The sequence below is a fragment of the Cicer arietinum genome, chromosome 8, assembly GCF_000331145.2.
Source record: "Cicer arietinum cultivar CDC Frontier isolate Library 1 chromosome 8, Cicar.CDCFrontier_v2.0, whole genome shotgun sequence".
NCBI classification, from domain to species: domain Eukaryota; kingdom Viridiplantae; phylum Streptophyta; class Magnoliopsida; order Fabales; family Fabaceae; genus Cicer; species Cicer arietinum.
In genome coordinates, this window is record NC_021167.2 from 26814688 (window position 1) to 26832590 (window position 17903).

A 17903-nucleotide genomic window follows, 5' to 3' on the forward strand; every position below is an offset into this window, starting at 1 on the left:
TATATATATATATATATATATATATATATATATATATATTTGTTAAATCAATATAGATCATGCCATTATCTCAATTAAAAAGTTTCTACTTAAAAATAGTGAACTTAAAGAAGTTAAACTTCTACTTAAGTATGAAGTATTTATAAACTACACGTGTCACTTCCCCACCCTAGCATGTGTCTTGCAATTTTCCTTTATTCTCTCATAGATTCATACCATATATTATATGTGATCCTTAATTTATACTAGCTGAAAGGACAATACGAGCTTTTTGCATGTTCCATCAAAACAGGAAAACAATTTACTTATTGTACAAGAAAACTTGTTCTATCCAATCCTAAAGCCATGCTTTTCTGTGACAAGACATTGTAATTGAGTTTCGAGGAAACAACCTTTGAATTTTAGTATTTGTCCTTCAGCTCCAATTACCTAGGATTCTTATTCCCTATCAGATCATGCATGATTGTCCTCTTGCTAGTTTTTGGCTTTTTTCTTATCCATTTCATTGGATAATTTGTGTGAGTTTCCACAAATATATTCACTCCAGTATATATGGAGACTTAAAATTAATTAAATAAAATCTTTTTAGTAGAATTATAAAAATAAAAAAATGGATATTTTCAAATATTTTATTATTTATTAAATAAATATAATCAATTCCATGTAACATGTGATTTCAATTAATAATAAAGTCAATATTTCTTGAAAAATATTAATTTTAGATAAAATAAATTTCATTTTAGTTTTGAATTGTGTATCATATAAAACCTTTTTAATAAGTAACAAAATCTACTATTTTTTTTTTTAATGTAAAGTGATTACCTTAGTGATTTTACTCTTGAGTCGATTTTGTGCACAAAAGTGTATATAATAGAGCAAAATATTGTGATCCATATGGTGATTCCCATATTTGGTTTATAAAATAAATTAAGAAAAATTAAAGAGAGTAAAAAATACGGTGATTTTTAATTGTTTGATTAGATAGAAAGTGGAAAAAAAAACATAAAGTTTTTTATTTATTTGATTGTATAGAAAATAAGAGAAAAAAAGTGATAGATTTTTAAAATGACGAAAAACAATTCAATATGAAAAAGAAGAAAAGTATAGATAAAATTGAAAATGGAAAAAGAGAAAGTGTTCAATTTCTTTTTAAAATGGAGAAAATTAATCTTTGTAGGACAAGTTGCTACACATATTTCTATCTCTCACTTTTTATTAATACCAAACAATATAATTATTTTTGAATAGCTTGCTTTCTTTTTTTTTTCCTTTGATTCACTTTTTTTCTTACCTTTGATTCACTTTTTTCTTACCTTTTTCTACTCTACACGTACTGTAATAAGACTTTGATTTCCTTCATAGTAATATCACGCGATTACACGCTTTAGTTAATAATATTGATGGTTAATTTTAAATTAGACAATTTAAATTATACATGTATTAAGATAATTTTAACGGTTAATTATAGTCTATTTCTAATTGGCCATCAACTTAGTATGCATATACATTCTTTTTTTTTCTTCTTGTATGCATTAATTGACTCATGTTTATTTTTATTCGCTAAAATATTACTTTTTTTAAATATGTTTACATTTTACAGTGCCAAAAACAATGAATTATGTTCATAGTATTTAATAATTATAGTATAATGATCAATCTAAAAAAATAATTTATAAGTTAATAGATTAAAATGCATAATTAGTCTCTAAAAATGGAGAAAATATTTTAAATAATGTATGTTTTGTTGGATTTGTAAGAAGGGAAAATAGAGGAGCAAATTTTTTTATAGATCTCTATTGAAAGAAACATAAAATCTAAAATAACTTCTAAATCATTAAAAAAATTATCTATAAATTTAATTAAAATATATTTTCTTCCCATCTATTCCTCTCTTTTAAACTAAAAATGTTTTTATTTTATTCTCTCATCTACCGTCTTCTTTAAAAAAAACTCTTAACTTCTCTCCCCTTACCTTAAGTATTACAATATAATAATTTAAACTTATCTATTTTAGTCTCAAAATATTGTACAATTAGGAGATCTTTTTTATCAACCTATGATTTTTTAAAATTTATTTTTCTACCAAAACTTATTTATTAGAGAGTTATGAAGTACCACTTCCAATCTCCAAATAATGTAATCTAAATTTTTTCCATAAGAAAATATAATTTAAATTATATTGTGATGTGTTGATAAATTGTGATAATTTTATATTGATAGGCATTTTTTTTAATCTCTTAAACTAAAATAAAATTATTACAATTAATTATTTTAATTAGTTATTAAATAAAATTATCTTTACTTTTTTAATAAATATTTAATTATATACAATCCATAAATGTAAAAGTGAATGGTAATTTTATTATTTTTTGTTGAATTAATATTTTTAATTAAAATAATTTTTGAAATTTCTTAAATTAAATTCAATTATACTAGTCTCTCCAATTGCACATGAGAATAAGAGTCCATTTTAAAAAAATATGATAATTAGAAGAAAAAAAATCTAAAAACTACTTCAAATAAAGTTTTTTTTTTTGTCTATAGATGAAATGAATAATACTACCATAAACTTGCGATATTTAAATGCGATTTCATGATATAAAGTTCAACTTATTAATATTTATATTTTGTTAGCTAGAACTTAAAGAGAATAAAAATGTGTTTTAGTAGTTTCTCAAAAAAAAAAAAAATTAAAATTGTATTTTTTTAAAAAAGAGTTTCACTATAATAGATTAATACAAAAACAATTCACACTTTTCTTTAAAATATTTTAAAAAATATTTAAATTAACTATTTTAAATATTTTATTTTATATTTAAAAAAAATCTCACACCTAATATATATATAAATTTATTTTATATATATGATCATTATAAATAACTTTTGTACTAAATCAGCATATATATTTCATTTTTAACAAAACTATCTTTAAAATCATCTTTAAAAAAATTGAGATCTCCCATAAAACTTTTTATATTGACCACAACAATTGCACTTTATATTTATTTATTGATTTACTATAATTTATTTTACAAAATAGCAAAGTAAGTGCGTTATTAACGACATCGTATCATCTTAAAGCAACCACCGGCTTCCCTCGAGCCCTAATTCATCACACGCGCCGCCGTCATTCACTTACTCCGGTCGGTACCATGGTCCGCCGCAAACGGGAAAATCTTCCACCGGAAAATTCAAACCGTAGTTATCCGTCAAAGCGTAGAAGACATTCTACGGGGTCAGAATCACTTGTGTCTTCTTCTAGGAAATGGGTTTTCTCTTCTGAAGATTGTTCTGATTGCACGGGTCAGAATCACGAGAAATCTATTTGCTTTTTTATATTTAATTTACTTTTAAGTTCTATTTCACTCTTAAATTTTGCATTTAAATGTTATCCAAAATAAATGTTGTGCTGAAAAGTTATTAGGTTTTGAGTTTTAAGCATTAAGTGTTATATTTTTCTGGTTGAGACTTGAGATTGTTACCTAATGTAAGGAATCTAAATGGAGAATTTAATAACTGAAAAATGTTTTTTAGTATGAAAATTTATTAGAAAAAGTAAGATTGTGATGGTTATAATGTAATTCAGGGAGGATAGATAGTTAGGGAAATTCTACTTAATAGGCGGTCCTCCTTAAAAATCATCCGAAATTCTATAGAAGATCGCAACATTCTTCAGAAGTATAATTTAACGACTCTTTGTCTTTAGGTTAAGACGGTGACTTGATTGGTGTCGACAAGTTGAGTTTTGAGAGATACATTTGTTTTTTCCGATTTTTTCAAACTGACATCACTAGAAAGACTGTTAATTTGTACTTTTGAACAGTCGTTAGTACTTAGTATGTCAAGTGACTTTTAAGCAATAGTTGACAGTGGACCACCTATAATGATGTTCCACTATAGAATTTTCCTAGATAGTTATTATTGAAAGAAATTTATATGTAATCCATCATATATGGTCATGTATTTTCTTTTTTCTTGCTCACTAGTAACTATGGTAACAAATCTTTGGTACTAAGTAGCATTATTGCAAGGATTTTAAAATGAGGTTGTGTTGATATTGTTAATATTGCATGAATTGCGGTTAAATGTGGCTGAATTTGTGGTTGTGATGCAATTGTGTAGATGTTTTGAAGTCATGGCCACAATTAAGATTGTGGACTATTTTTTAAAACCTTGCATTGTTGTTAATTACCAGATGCCATTCTACATATTCATGTACACTCGGTTTGGTGCCTTCTCCCAAACTGCCAGTTAGTTATAATGATATTTATTTAACAATTAAAATAAAAGTGGCATGAATGTGAAGAATGATGGAATTTGATTGCTCATAGGTAGTGGTTTGTTTCCATCAACGAACTGACTGTGATGAAGATGGCTAAAGAATACTCCGTAGTTTGGAGCTAGTGATGAAGTATTTGTCATTTAGACTTTAGAGTAAATTGTGTTTATGTCATATTTACTATTCTGAACCCTTTCCCTGTCTTGCAGATACAATTGTAGTTGTTTCATACAATATACTTGGTGTTGAAAATGCGTCAAATCATCTGGATTTGTATTCTAATATTCCACGACGTTTCTTGGAGTGGGGCAGACGCAAGAGACTCATACTTGAAGAGATTGATAGCTATAATGCAAACATACTCTGTTTCCAGGTAGTTTTATAATATTTCCCTGTGCTTTTTGCTGCATAATACTGCTTATTATGTTGTTACAATTTTACAAAGTTACATTCATCATTTATGCATCTGTAGTGAACCTTGAAAGGTTGAAAAAGAAGAATTGAACATAGTTTTTTGTATTTAGCTACAACTCTTGGTTACTTGTATTCATGTAACAAAGGGGATTGGAATATGTGGTATTTTTTTACTGTGTTTCGTCATGGGTTTTGTTGAGATATACAAGTTATGCATTTATGCTAATGTTATTATACCAGATGGCACAAACATCTAAGTTTTTCCGAATTTAGTATTTAATCACTGCTTGAAATTGGAAGCTAATTTCAAGCATCCTACAATTAAATTGTCAATAATTGATTTCTTTAAAATCCTATGTCTGCAGGAGGTTGATCATTTTGATGATTTGGATGATCTTTTTAAGAACAATGGCTTTAAAAGTGTTTACAAAGTAAGTTATATATACATATTTGAATGGCCATATAAGTTTTTTATGTCCAAACATCTAATCGATTTTCCTTACCTGGGTTATGAATTCCAATCTTCGCAGGGTCGCACAGGAGAAGCAAATGATGGATGTGCTATATTTTGGAAAGACAAATTGTGGGTTTCCATTACCTCTAAATCGTTTAGATAATTAGGCTTTTGTATCTAATATTTCCACCGAAGCATTCCTGGATACAAAGGAATGCGAATTGTTCAAAGATTTGCAAATCGTAGAACATAGCAATGGATAAAATACATTTCCAAATTTGGCCTAAATTCAGTATATTTAAAACTTTGAATACAGATTCAGTCTTTTGCATCAAGAAGATATAGAGTTCCAGAAATTTGGTCTGCGTAACAATGTTGCTCAGCTTTGTGTTTTGGAGGTATATAGGGTTTGTTTTTATTTTTCTAATTTGTTTCCTACCTGTGTTTTATACTTGTTCTGTTGTCTTTTATTAGATATATATTTAATAATTTATGATCTCTTATTCAATACTTTACCCTTGCTTAAATTCTGTTTACCAAGTACTGTTCAATATACTACAATATATATATATATATATGTTCTTGTGGCATTAGACCAATTATCTTATGTTTTATTTTTATATCTTATTACCCTTCATTGCATCATTTGTTTACAGGTAAACCATGATAATCCAGAATCTGACACAAGTAAACTAACAACAGAGTAAGTTTTATGTTGTCTAAGCTGGGTAATGTGAACACAATTTCTCCGTTGTCTTCAACATATTTCTTTATGTAATATTTGGGATGTTTATATTCAAATAGGGTTAGTATTGTATATTTAATTATTGCATACCGATGTGCAACTATTTACTATAATTTCTTACACTTCTGGTAACGTTCATTTTATCACTAATCATTAGCAGCAAAGGTGTTTGGAAGTGAAGTTTTTTGAAATAATAGTATATACACTCATGCATGCGCACATATGCTGCTGATACAAACATGAAGCCTATTTCATGACCATGGAGTTTTCATTTTTTTTTGCTTAGTAACTAATTTCATCTAAATCTGTAGGGAACAGTCCACCAGAAAAAAAAGATTCCTTATAGGAAATACACATGTGCTGTTCAACCCTAACCGTGGTGACATCAAACTTGGCCAGGTACTTATTCTTTTGACTAGCTAAGTAGCTTTATAATTGTTGTATTAGTAGCCATTTATGTTTGTGCATGATTTTTTTATGCTTAAGTTTTAAATGTTCTTTTCTGGTCTGAGGGATTGGTGCAAACCATTTTGCCTCACTCAAATAATTTGACTATCTATAGTTAATTAAGTTGTCTAATATATTTCACTGATGCTTGTAACTTGGTACATTACATTAAGTTGTCAAATCTATTTCATTGATGCTTGTAACTTGGTACATGACATAATGGACAGATCAGACTTTTAATTGATCAAGCTTACAAGTTATCACAAGAATGGGGCAACATCCCTGTTATTTTAGCCGGGGATTTAAATAGTGTTCCACAGGTATGGTCATTCTTTGTATTAAGAAGTCGATCAATGTTAGATTTCTTTTTTTTTTGTATAGTGTGCTGTTACTTCATTGCTTCTATTTTTTCCATTCTCGTGTTGGCAGAGTGCAATATATGAATTTCTGTCTTCATCAAAGGTGAGTTCGGCTTCTCCTAGTCATGGTATATTCACAAACCTTTAAGCTTGATTTTTTGTGTTGTATACTAGAGAAATTTGAGTATATGGACAAAGTCTCAAAGCTTGAGGAAGCAACTTATTCGTGTTTCGATTATAGGTAGTAAGGAGAACAAAAAGGACATATTTCCTCCTCTATTCCTTCTAAAAGAAGAGTTTGTGTTCCCCCATAGATTGGAATGGAATAGAGGAACTCAAATGCAATACAGTTGTGTTCCTTTCTAGCTTATCCCTCCTTATTCCATTAATGGAAAAACATCCCAACACATTTAAGGGTGGATTTTGTTGTTTGGGTGGAGGGGACCATCGATAAGTTTATCATATTTATTAAGTTAGTGCAACACTTATTGCAGTTAGACATCCGGTTACATGATCGCAGAAATATGTCGGGACAGCTTGAAATCCGGCCCAATGACAGAGTCTTCAGATCAAAGATTGGTGATGATGCTAGGTTGTTTTCGAGTATCTACAAAGTTTTTATTTTCACTTGCTATATAGTTTGTATCATGTATGCCATTGGCTTCACTTCCATCCCCCCTCCTTAAAAACATGGCAAATTATCAATTATTTACCAAGACTTCTGATTATTTGTTAACATGAAAAAAGTGCTATTTTTGTGCTATGAATGAAAATTATAATAGTTTCCATCACCATCATCATTTTTCCAATTTTAAAGAAAGGGATTGTAATCATTGCTTACTTTTTTACATGTTTGGTATTCTATGATAATTATTTGGTGTATATCTGGTGCAGCATTTCAATGTCTGTTTCAAGGCAATTGCTACACAAATGGAGCGCGGAAGAACTAATCCTTGCAACTGGCGCAAAAGGAGTCACTCGTCTTAAGCATCAACTCAAGCTTCGCAGTGCTTATAGTGGTGTTCCTGTATGATGTTTGACTTTACCAACTTTATTTCTTAGTTTAATCCACTTCAATATAATAATTACAATATTAATCTATTGCTGCAACTTTCATTTTTTTATGCTTAAGATGAAAAGTTTATCCCTGGAAACAACTTGGAATTTTTTTAATGGGAGATTAAGACAATGGTGATATTTCCCACTTCATATAACAGGGAAAGCATAGAACAAGAGATGATATAGGGGAGCCCTTGGCAACATCATACCACTCTAAGTTCATGGGAACTGTTGATTATATCTGGTAGTTAAACCATTCCATACTGTGCACCAAAATTATTTGCATTTACAAAAATTCGTTACTGATGTCAGTGTTAAGCAGGCATTCCGAGGACCTTATCCCAATCAGAGTTCTTGAAACCTTGCCTGTCGATGTTCTTAGAAGAACTCGAGGACTCCCTAACGAGGTACTCTACTAAAAACCTGGCTTCGTATGTATGCTTATGTATTTTGTTCCTTATCGAATTATCAATAATATCTTTTATGATTCTTTTGTGCCTTGCAGAAATGGGGAAGTGATCACCTCGCTGTTGTATGCGAATTGGCCTTTGCAAAAAGTGCTGAATCTTCTCATTCTTCTGACCTTCCTTAGAGTATATGTATAAAATCAGAGCCTTAAGCTGATTGACAAGTATGGAGACTGAGGAGAGTCAAAGCATTTTCATTTTCCCGCATCAAAGATCAAACTTTCTATGCCTTTCTTTCACTGCTCATGTGCTCATTCCTTCATCATGAGATCAAACTTTGAATTGCTCCCGATAATTTGAAATGAACATCATGTTGCAACCGGACACTGCAAACTGCAAACTCTCCTTCCTAGATCAGATGTTGCTTCGAAAGTGCTTTAAATTCGTCGAGAATTTTTTCACATGCCAGGTAACAACCTGTTGTGAAGTTCAAAGAACAGTTGGTATATATCCAAAATATTCAGAGACTAATTATGTATCATTATGATTAATCTTTTGTAAGATTTTCTCAACAATTGCTGCACCTTTAGGTGTAGGAACTGTATTCTCCAAAAGCTATTTCAATTATTTATCAATCAATCCTGATATAGCATGGAAACAATATTTTTTATTTTGTAAATATTTATTGGTTTTAAAGGTTAGTAACATAATTCTCTTGGCATTTTCTTTTGAGCACAACTTTTTTAAACGTTATCCTTTGTTTGGTTCAACTTTGTAATTGTAGCTACCGGTTTTACTGGGAAATCATGCTTACATGAAAAGGGAAAATACACTAATTTTTTGTTTGTGGGGAACATATCTTCCTTGTTCTTGTCATGCTTTTCCTTTTACCTTTGATTTATTAACATTTTCTTTTTCTTTTCTTTTCCATTCATCTGCAGTAACCAAAACTAAACAAATCAAAGTTTTTTAAAGTGAAAAAAAAGGACATTACAATATCTCTTAAAGACAAAGATGAAACATGCAAAATCTCATCTTTACAATTTTACATTCCAAAATTTAAAAATTCAACATGTCAATAGAAAAACTAGAGAACAAATCCTGAACAGATAACTATACTCATTTTGTTGCCATCTACATGCTTTGTAATTGTAGTTACCAATTTTACTCTAACACATTAGCATAAGTCTTTTCTCATTGGAGTTGTGACCAATAATTTTAGTACATAATTCCTCGTAAAAATTTAGCGCATTTGTACATATCTAAAAAAATGACGGAAAAGTACGAAGTAGTAGAGAACCAAAAGGGAAGATTTTTTTCTCAAAATGGCAACATACAAAATAATTATTAATCGGACTTTACTTAAATTATCAATGTTTTGTTGTCTTGTCCCTTAAAAATGGAGTCAAGACCAAAACAATATCACCAAAACAATATCGATGCAAAATTTAATTGCAATCCCAATTTAGAGTTTCATCAATCCAACCTAGTCAAAATATAAATAAAAACATTACCTAGAGTCAAAATATAAATAAAAACATTTATGCAAGGCAAAAAGTTGATCAATTCACGTACCGTTTTAATTTAACTCTCATGCAAAAAGGTTTGACACAAATCATTTATGTTTCTGATCAAGTGGCTAGAGTTGCATGCAAAAAGGGTCAACAAGAAGCATAGAGAAGAGATACATAAACATATTAAGAACATTCAAACCTTAGAAGACATATACTATGCAGTTTTCACTCCTTCCTTTTCTGCAGAAAGTCTTTACTTTGCAGTGTGGAGAAGAAATGAGGTCCATAGAGAGACAATTGTAACAAAATTAATTTTGATTTAAAATTGAGTTAAATATAAAATAATTTGTATTTATATACATTCAAAAAAAATTATTATAAAATTTACAATCTAGACTCAAAAATTATAGATAATAACTTCAAATTAAAATTAATTCTAAAAACAAAATTAATTATACTAGAGAACAATTAAATATATCGAATTTAATTTTACACGTCCACAGTTAATTTTAGTTGCTCCAACCGTAAAACCAAACATTAGTTAAGATAACAAAAAATAATACATTACTCCATCGATTTAAGGGTGAATAATTCATTTGTAAAACAAGTTTCTTTCAAAATAAATAAACTTTACAATTTTGAATATAAATATTAATTATTTTTTTTCAATCGACTTTATAAATATCACTTACATTATTTTTAATTTAATATTTTATTTTACATTTATGACAACAATTAATATTCTTATACTACTATTTACTTAGAATAATTTAATATATAAATATTATAATTTCTCTTTCGTTTATATATTTTTTAATACATATAAAATAATATATTAATCATTCGATATAAGAAGGAGAGAATAATTAGTATTCACCCTCATGGAAAATAGTTGTTATTTATGTATAAATAATTTAAGATTAACTTTAAATAAGAGGCTATTTTAATAGTTTGTTGGAAAAACATTTTTTTATAACTTATTAGTATTATTTAGAAGAAAATAAAGTGATTTTCTCACTAACAAAATCAGTTTTCTTTTTTTTAAGTATAACAAACGAACCACTAATTATATATTTCTTTGATCTCATTTTCTTGTCTCCTCTCCGTCCTCACCACTGCTCCTGCGGCGGTAGCTACCGGCGCCACCACCGTCCACCTCGCGGCCTACTCCCTCTTCTCCCTGCATTATCGGGCCACCAGCAGCCACCGGTCACCGCAACTCTCACTCTTCTCTACAAGGTAATGGATTTTGAATTTAGGGTTTTTTTATTTTAGGTGATTTTAGGTCATGGAAATTCTGATTGTTTTCTGATTATTGGCCGTTTGTGCCAGAAAAACACAAGCTGGAATCGAACTAAACTCAATTGGCCGGAAAAAGCAAAACCTAACCGGAAATCTAAGCCGGAGTTAGTCGTCGGCCGTCAAAATGGCAAAGGCAAGGGACAGAACTGAGGATTTCAAAGATGCCGTACGCCAAAGTGCTCGCTCTTTAGGGTACGATGAGGTATATATGGTTCTTCCTAATTATTCAAATCAGTCTTTTTCCCTCAATTAAAAATTCTATCTTTCTTTAGGTCAAAGTTTATATAGGATTTGCTTATAATTTGCTTCAATATCATAAACCTTGAAAATAGAACATTTAGGATTGCTGTCTGTTGCTGGTTTGATCTTTGAATCTTCTGTAATCTGCCTCAGTATGTGTGTTCTGTAATTTGTATTTTTTTATGTGTTGTGTTGTCAATTTGTAGCACTGACACTTCTAATTGAAGGTGTGTCATGATGTCTACCATGTGTCATTGTCCAACACCGACATGACACGAGACATTGATTACATTCAATTACTCCCTCCGTCCCATAATAATTGAGTTATTTGATCATTTATATATATTAAGAAAAGTGTGTAAATGAAAGAGAGAACATTACTTTTATCAAATCATCCTTGTTAGATATTAGTGCATTATCAATGACATAAATGCATAGTGAAAGATATTGCATTGGAAGTAATGCAAGTAGTATTAATTAAAATGTACAATTGAAAAAAGTCCATTGGAAATTGAAATGGTCATTTGTTTTGGGATAATTTTTTTTACAAATGGGTCACTTATTGTGGGATAGAGAGAGTAATTTATTTTCTCAAATTATTATTGGTGCCAATGTGTCATTTTGTGTCCAGTTGTGTCTATATTTGTGCTTCATAGGTTGTCATTGCTCTGCAGGCTAAATTGGCATCCATTTTGGCATCTTTCATTATTCATAAACCTCCACAAAGGTCTCCTTTCTCCAAAGCTGCATTTAAGACGGTACGCTTGGCATTGATATTTTAACTTCTAGTATTATGTTACTTTCGGTGTTGTGAATCGTGGATCGCGGAAAATAGCGGTTTGTTCAAATTATGCCACACTGCTATTTGACAACATTGGGTACTTTATGGGAAAATTAAATTAGCCATTGTACAATCAGCAACGGTTCTGTTTGTGCTGTGTGTAAAGTTGTATTATTGTTGTTTCATTAAGAAAAAAAAACAACTGTACTTTTAAATTATGTATATTTGATATTGCTTATCCTTGTTTGTTGTTAGTAGCTTGAGAGTATTGGAGAATTGGAGCTTTTTTTGTTAAGGCATAGAAAAGACTATACAGATCTGCACCGGACAACTGAAAAGGAGAGAGACAGCATTGAACATGAAGTAAGCCATGTGACTTCAGCTGATATGCTTGTTTTGAAAGTATTGCTGTATTTAATTAATTAATAATTAGAAAATAGTGATTGGTGTCACATTTCCTGTGTTAATCACTTTCATTATACCAGATTGGTTCTTGGTAATTGTTTGGAGTTTCACTTTTCATATATTACATCATTGTATTTTTGCCTCCCACATTGATGATTTACGAATTTCTTACTATGATGTAATACATACAACTTAAATTTGTTTTCTTAGCCAGCCTAGCAAATTGGCTTGTGAATTATTTTTTCTATTCATAGATGATAGATGTTACTAAGTTCTTCTTCTAAGGCCGGTATTAAGTTATGAGTTGACTGCTAGTGCTATTATTATTAGATCACATTGGTTCTCTTATTTTACTTCCATTGGAAGGGTTTCTCATAAACCAGTTAAAAGTGTCGTTAAGGTAGAGAACTGAACCAAGAATTCTCTTTCTTTATCAGCAATGAAATCACTGTTCGAGATCCAGGATTCTATTTTATCATCAATCCAATCACTATTCACGTTTTTTCTTTTTCTTAGCATGGAATAGATCTCTTGTATGACTTAAATGTCTCTATTTCTCAAAAAAGAGATTCGATTCATGGGATTTGGTGTAATACTTGAAATTTTGCATACTTGGTTTAGCATCTACTGTTGACATCAATGCTAGCTCAGGACAATGTACAAAGAGAACTTTATGTAAGCATGTTAAGAAATTTGACTTGTGAAACCTATTTAGTATTTCCTTTACATTTCTAATTAGTAAATAAATTTTATCTCTTGTCTTGCATCAATACAATTTTCTGTTATTGACTTGTTTGCAACCTCACCTTTCTATATGTCTTTCCTTCAAGCCTTCTCTCTTTATGGAGCTAATAGGATTGTGATTCCTTAATTGTATGTATAAACTAGTTAAACATCTTACATGTTGTACCGAGTTTTGCTTATGGTTTACTATTATTTTGTAATTTATTTGGTGCAGGTTAGTGCTTTTATTAAAACTTGCCAGGAACAAATTGATGTTCTTAAGAATAGTATAAATCATGAAGAAGAAAGCTCAAAAGGTTGGCTTGGCATTACAACTGCGAAGGCTAATGCCGACACCATCGCCCACAAACATGGGGTGGTATGGACTTGTGCTTATTATTTTTTTCAATTATCAATTCATTAGTTACTTATTTTCCACATGGTGTTACCAACAGGACCTTACATAAACATTTTCTTAACAGTCTAGATTTCTCATCCCTTCCCCTGGGGTAAAACACTTGCTACGATACTATCAAGATTTATGCTCAGCAAGTGCTTTTATAAAGTTTCTCTTTTGGATTCCCAATTACAGAAAATTAGAGTTTGAGTAAGTGAGGAGTGTAGTGAGTGCAATCAGAAAGAAAAGTGCTTTCTGTTATGAAAGTATGCTGAGTTAGTGAGTAATTCTGGTACACCTCAGAATATACAGTGAGGCTTTATATAGGCATGAAGCTTGAAGAGGCTTAAGGTATCTGCTAGCTAACTCAGCATATACAATTATAACAGCTAAAATCTACTCTGACTACCTGATACAACAGCTAACTGACGCTATACATAAATAGCAACTGTACAAGTGAAACTGTATATTATTCTCCCTTCGTCTCACAATGAGTGTCGTTTAAGGTTTTTGCACACATATTAAGAAATGCAATAATGAGATGAAAGAGAGAAGTAATTTTACCAAACTACCCATCTTAACTATTGGTTGGTTTTTCACAATTATCAATGTAAAATATAATAATGCTTTGGAAGTTGTGTATATATTAATCATTGAAGAGTAATATAGGAAAAAAATAATTAAAGTTGCATTGAAAATTGTGCATGACATTCATCTTGTGACAGTTTTTGTTGTTGCTAAAGTGACATTCATTGTGGGATAGAGGGAGTACATAAATACAAGGTGCTTATCTAGTTACTAACAGCCCCGTTCTTCAAACTTGGTGGTGGCTAGATTTCAATGCTGGTAAACGGATCGAACTCCATGTACTTGGTCTGTACATGTAAAATCAGACTATGAGACAATAGAAACTGCACTGGGATTGTTGTAAAGCAACATTGGAGTTACTGTAGGAACCTGTAGTTCGGTTAAGAGAGGTTGAACCCAAAGAATCTCGGCAGTAGTGCTCGTATTGCTTCAATACTTAGCTTTTGTACTGGAAAAGGCATCACCACATACAAGATTAGGGCTAAAAAGATGCAAGATCCATAAATTTATTTGTGATCACAGGCATTGCTGGTCCAATCTGCATCACAAAATGCCTGAATATAAAGAGATCCAGTAGATTTAGCTGGTTGCAATTATAAGCAATGTGAAATAGTCCCATTATAATGAGGAAAGATTATTTTAACTACATACTAGTCATTGCTGTCAAACTCTTGAGTTAACTCACGGAATGGTATGGTATGCGTTTATGATTTTAGTTATTAAAATCTTGTTTACTCGCCTAAGTAGACTTGCATAACTTGGTGTAGTCTGGTCATAGAGATGCTGAAACAGCATTAAGATGAAGAGGTAGAAGGAGACACAGAAGAAGTGCGAAACAGGATTGGATATGGAAACCAATACTCATTAAACACAACACCCTTAGATATTTGTGATCGTGTGATAAACCTAAATACGCTCCTGGGATCTGAAATCCATTTTATATTGATTGTAAGGTCTCAATAATGAAAAGCAAGCACGTCTCAGTAAGGTCTAAATTATCGCGAGTTTCAGGCCCAAGTAGAAGCTTCTAAAGTAGATACCATGTTAGAGTTTGAGAGAGTGAATAGTGTTTGAGAAAATGTGATGAGAGAAAAGTGCTCTGTCTCTGTCATGAAGCCTGAAGAGGCTTAAGTGCTAGTCACCAACACTAACTGAATATGTGCATAATCAGTTTCAACAATTAACAACAACTACTCTAACTACCTGATAACAAACACCTGTGCAATGGAAAGTATATATTACGATACTGATAAGTGAGGCATGTGTGTTATACTAATACTGAGTACTAATACATTCATGAACCAAGTACTATTTGCTTTTTGGGTGCTAATGTTTACTTAATCTTTTAGGTTCTAATTTTAAGTGAGAGACTCCATTCAGTTACATCACAGTTTGATCAGCTCAGAGCTGTACGCTTCCAGGATGCTATTAATAGAGCAATACCACGACGAAAACTTAATCGTGTAACCAAGAAAGATTCTACCGAAACCTCTAAATCAGGTGATGTGGAGCTAAGTGAACCTGATGAGTTGCGCAGTGAGCCTTTAAGAGTCCAGCAGCAACTTTTGGATGATGAAACACGCGCTCTTCAGGTGATAAAAATTGATTCCTCTCAAGTTTGAATACAACTTATTTTGTTATTAGGTACATCATTTATTTGTTTGAGGCTTCTAGATTCTCATAATAAGTAGCCCTTTGCTGATGTTCCTTTTCCTGTAGGTGGAATTGTCTAGTCTTCTAGATACGGTTCAAGAAACTGAAACCAAGATGGTGGAAATGTCTGCATTGAATCACCTGATGGCTACTCATGTTTTGCAACAAGCTCAACAAATTGAGCATCTGTATGACCAGGTTAGATAACATATCATATTCTTCACCCTTCTTTTCCTCCGCTTTTTTTTTTTTTGGTGTCGGTGTTAGTCTTTCATAGATAACTGGCCAATTTCTTATCATTCAAATGTGTACCATCAATTTGTTAGAAGCTTAATGGTTCTGCTACATTTTACAGGCTGTTGAAGCTACTAAGAATGTTGAGCTTGGTAACAAAGAACTCTCACAAGCCATTCAAAGGAATAGCAGCAGCAGAACATTTCTTTTACTATTTCTGTTTGTGCTCACCTTTTCCATCATTTTTCTTGATTGGTATAGTTAAATTGTTTTCGTTTGATGCTATCACATTCACAGTGTATCTTCTTATAGCACATTCTCAATTTTCCTTATTACAGAAGATATATGCAATTGTGCATTTGTCCACTGCAAAAGACATATTTTTTTTCCTGATATTTACACTATAGAGGGAGAAATGTGATATAACAAACAATTTGAGTAATTAATTTTATGAAAGGAGTAATGATAAATTGATACAATAATTGGAGATGTTGAAAAGTTACTAACCTTTTGTACACTTGAATTTATGAAGGGCCTATTTTTGTAGTGAGGTATTATTTTGGGATTTTAACTATTTTTTTATGATAAACCCATTATGAATAATACGATTCATTTAAAAAGCATATAAAATAAAAGTAGAACTTGACATGGAAATAAATCTATTTTAGGTCACTAGCTATTTATTGTTGCTTCAAGACTGTTTAAAGTTAAAAAATATTTCAAAAAAAAAAAACTATATTAGAAACGATCACTATTTATTAGCCTAAAAACGGACAAAATATATTAACCTTTGAGTTTACTTATTTTCACTTGTTATTCATTTTCATTTCAGTAAAAACATATCTTCAGAAGAAAACCAAATAGTCTAGTGATTTAAATCATACATCTTAAGTGTGGAAAAAAAGTAAAAAAAAATAAATTTGAATCTAAGTCCATGTATAAGAAACATTAAATAGGGTTTACCATTTTTCTTGGACAATGGTAATTGAAAGGAGTGTTATGGGGTTTCTATAATGCATGCCCCCCCACCATTTACATTCACTTCTTGTATTATACCAACAAACCATATACTCCCACTGAAATCGCAGTTTTTATTTTTATTTTTTTATTTTATGTTTAAAGGCACTTGTTAATATGACACATTGTTTATAAACAATTTACTGATTTTTAACATATCATTTAATCTCAAATTAGTAATTGAAATTGACTATTACAAAAAAAAATGTGGACTTTTATTAATATCTCTTAAGACACTAGTTAGTAAGAGACCAATGATGCACTTGAAACTTATTAGGGTTTAAATCTTCATAAGAATTTTCGCACTTTTATATCCACCACTATTATATAGCTTATTAGTCCAACATTTATTTTAATACCAATAATTTTATATTTTTTTTGCTCTATATCTTACTGGGTCCACTTTTTTTTAATAGTTAATACTAATATGTTAATTTGTTAGTATTTGGTGGGGGATAAATATTGAATCTGAAACCACCTTTATCACTTTAACTACCAAATCAACTTAATTATATATCTTACTAGGTTCATTAACTTACACTTATTTCATTCACTCACACTCATTCACTTTTAAACATTTAACTATCTTATTTTTTTCTTTATTAATTTCCTTTGTAGGCATTTTCACTCTCCAAACAAATTTTTTACCCACTTTATCAAATATACTCTCTTTAGTTGTGCGTCAACACTTCCAACACAACATCAACCATTTTATGTTTCTTCCTCTTGCTATCAATGGTGAAATTAGTCTAATTTCTTTGAGGAAGTCAGATATATAAAAAAAAGTAAAAGATATCTTTAAAATTAATATATTAAATTTAATCATTGAGCAAAAAAAATTATAATAATATTTACTTATATGATATGTAAATTAAAACCGCAATA

The 17903-nt window shown here is 30.4% G+C and overlaps 2 protein-coding genes across 4 annotated transcripts; both read left to right on the top strand.

Annotated features, from left to right (window-relative positions):
* Positions 1-3022: 3022 nt before the first annotated feature.
* LOC101502421 (carbon catabolite repressor protein 4 homolog 5) lies at positions 3023-8803 on the top strand. 2 transcript variants are annotated; one of them, XM_004512874.4, is made up of 14 exons: positions 3027-3303; positions 4489-4652; positions 5059-5124; positions 5224-5276; positions 5464-5545; positions 5804-5850; positions 6204-6291; positions 6567-6659; positions 6769-6801; positions 7193-7290; positions 7593-7725; positions 7916-8001; positions 8080-8164; positions 8263-8803. In XM_004512874.4, exons 1-14 carry the CDS (start codon positions 3153-3155, stop codon positions 8347-8349), a joined length of 1266 nt encoding a protein of 421 aa, XP_004512931.1. In that variant the 5' UTR covers positions 3027-3152; the 3' UTR covers positions 8350-8803. The 2 variants fall into 2 exon arrangements, with proteins under 2 accessions (XP_073220184.1, XP_004512931.1); XM_073364083.1 differs by lacking the exons at positions 8080-8164; positions 8263-8803 and having other exon boundaries at positions 3023-3303; positions 7831-7968.
* A 1960-nt stretch (positions 8804-10763) lies between these two features.
* LOC101502723 (syntaxin-81) lies at positions 10764-16483 on the top strand. Of its 2 annotated transcripts, none has more exons than XM_004512875.4 (8): positions 10764-10917; positions 11011-11182; positions 11895-11978; positions 12260-12364; positions 13365-13508; positions 15464-15706; positions 15834-15965; positions 16123-16483. In XM_004512875.4, exons 2-8 carry the CDS (start codon positions 11105-11107, stop codon positions 16264-16266), a joined length of 930 nt encoding a protein of 309 aa, XP_004512932.1. In that variant the 5' UTR covers positions 10764-10917; positions 11011-11104; the 3' UTR covers positions 16267-16483. The 2 variants fall into 2 exon arrangements, with proteins under 2 accessions (XP_004512932.1, XP_012574744.1); XM_012719290.3 differs by having other exon boundaries at positions 10777-10917; positions 11022-11182.
* The last annotated feature ends 1420 nt before the right edge of the window (positions 16484-17903 follow it).

What these genes read in the sequence shown, in the direction of transcription:
- LOC101502421 (XM_004512874.4), top strand. Translation starts at nt 3,153, where the DNA reads ATGGTCCGCCGCAAACGGGAAAATCTTCCACCGGAAAATTCAAACCGT. An exon ending in ATTTAAATAGTGTTCCACAG is followed by an intron (nt 6,660 to 6,768) that starts GTATGGTCATTC and finishes TCGTGTTGGCAG; the next exon opens with AGTGCAATATATGAATTTCT. An exon ending in AAGATTGGTGATGATGCTAG is followed by an intron (nt 7,291 to 7,592) that starts GTTGTTTTCGAG and finishes TATCTGGTGCAG; the next exon opens with CATTTCAATGTCTGTTTCAA.
- LOC101502723 (XM_004512875.4), top strand. Translation starts at nt 11,105, where the DNA reads ATGGCAAAGGCAAGGGACAGAACTGAGGATTTCAAAGATGCCGTACGC. An exon ending in GCTCTTTAGGGTACGATGAG is followed by an intron (nt 11,183 to 11,894) that starts GTATATATGGTT and finishes ATTGCTCTGCAG; the next exon opens with GCTAAATTGGCATCCATTTT. An exon ending in ATGAAACACGCGCTCTTCAG is followed by an intron (nt 15,707 to 15,833) that starts GTGATAAAAATT and finishes CTTTTCCTGTAG; the next exon opens with GTGGAATTGTCTAGTCTTCT.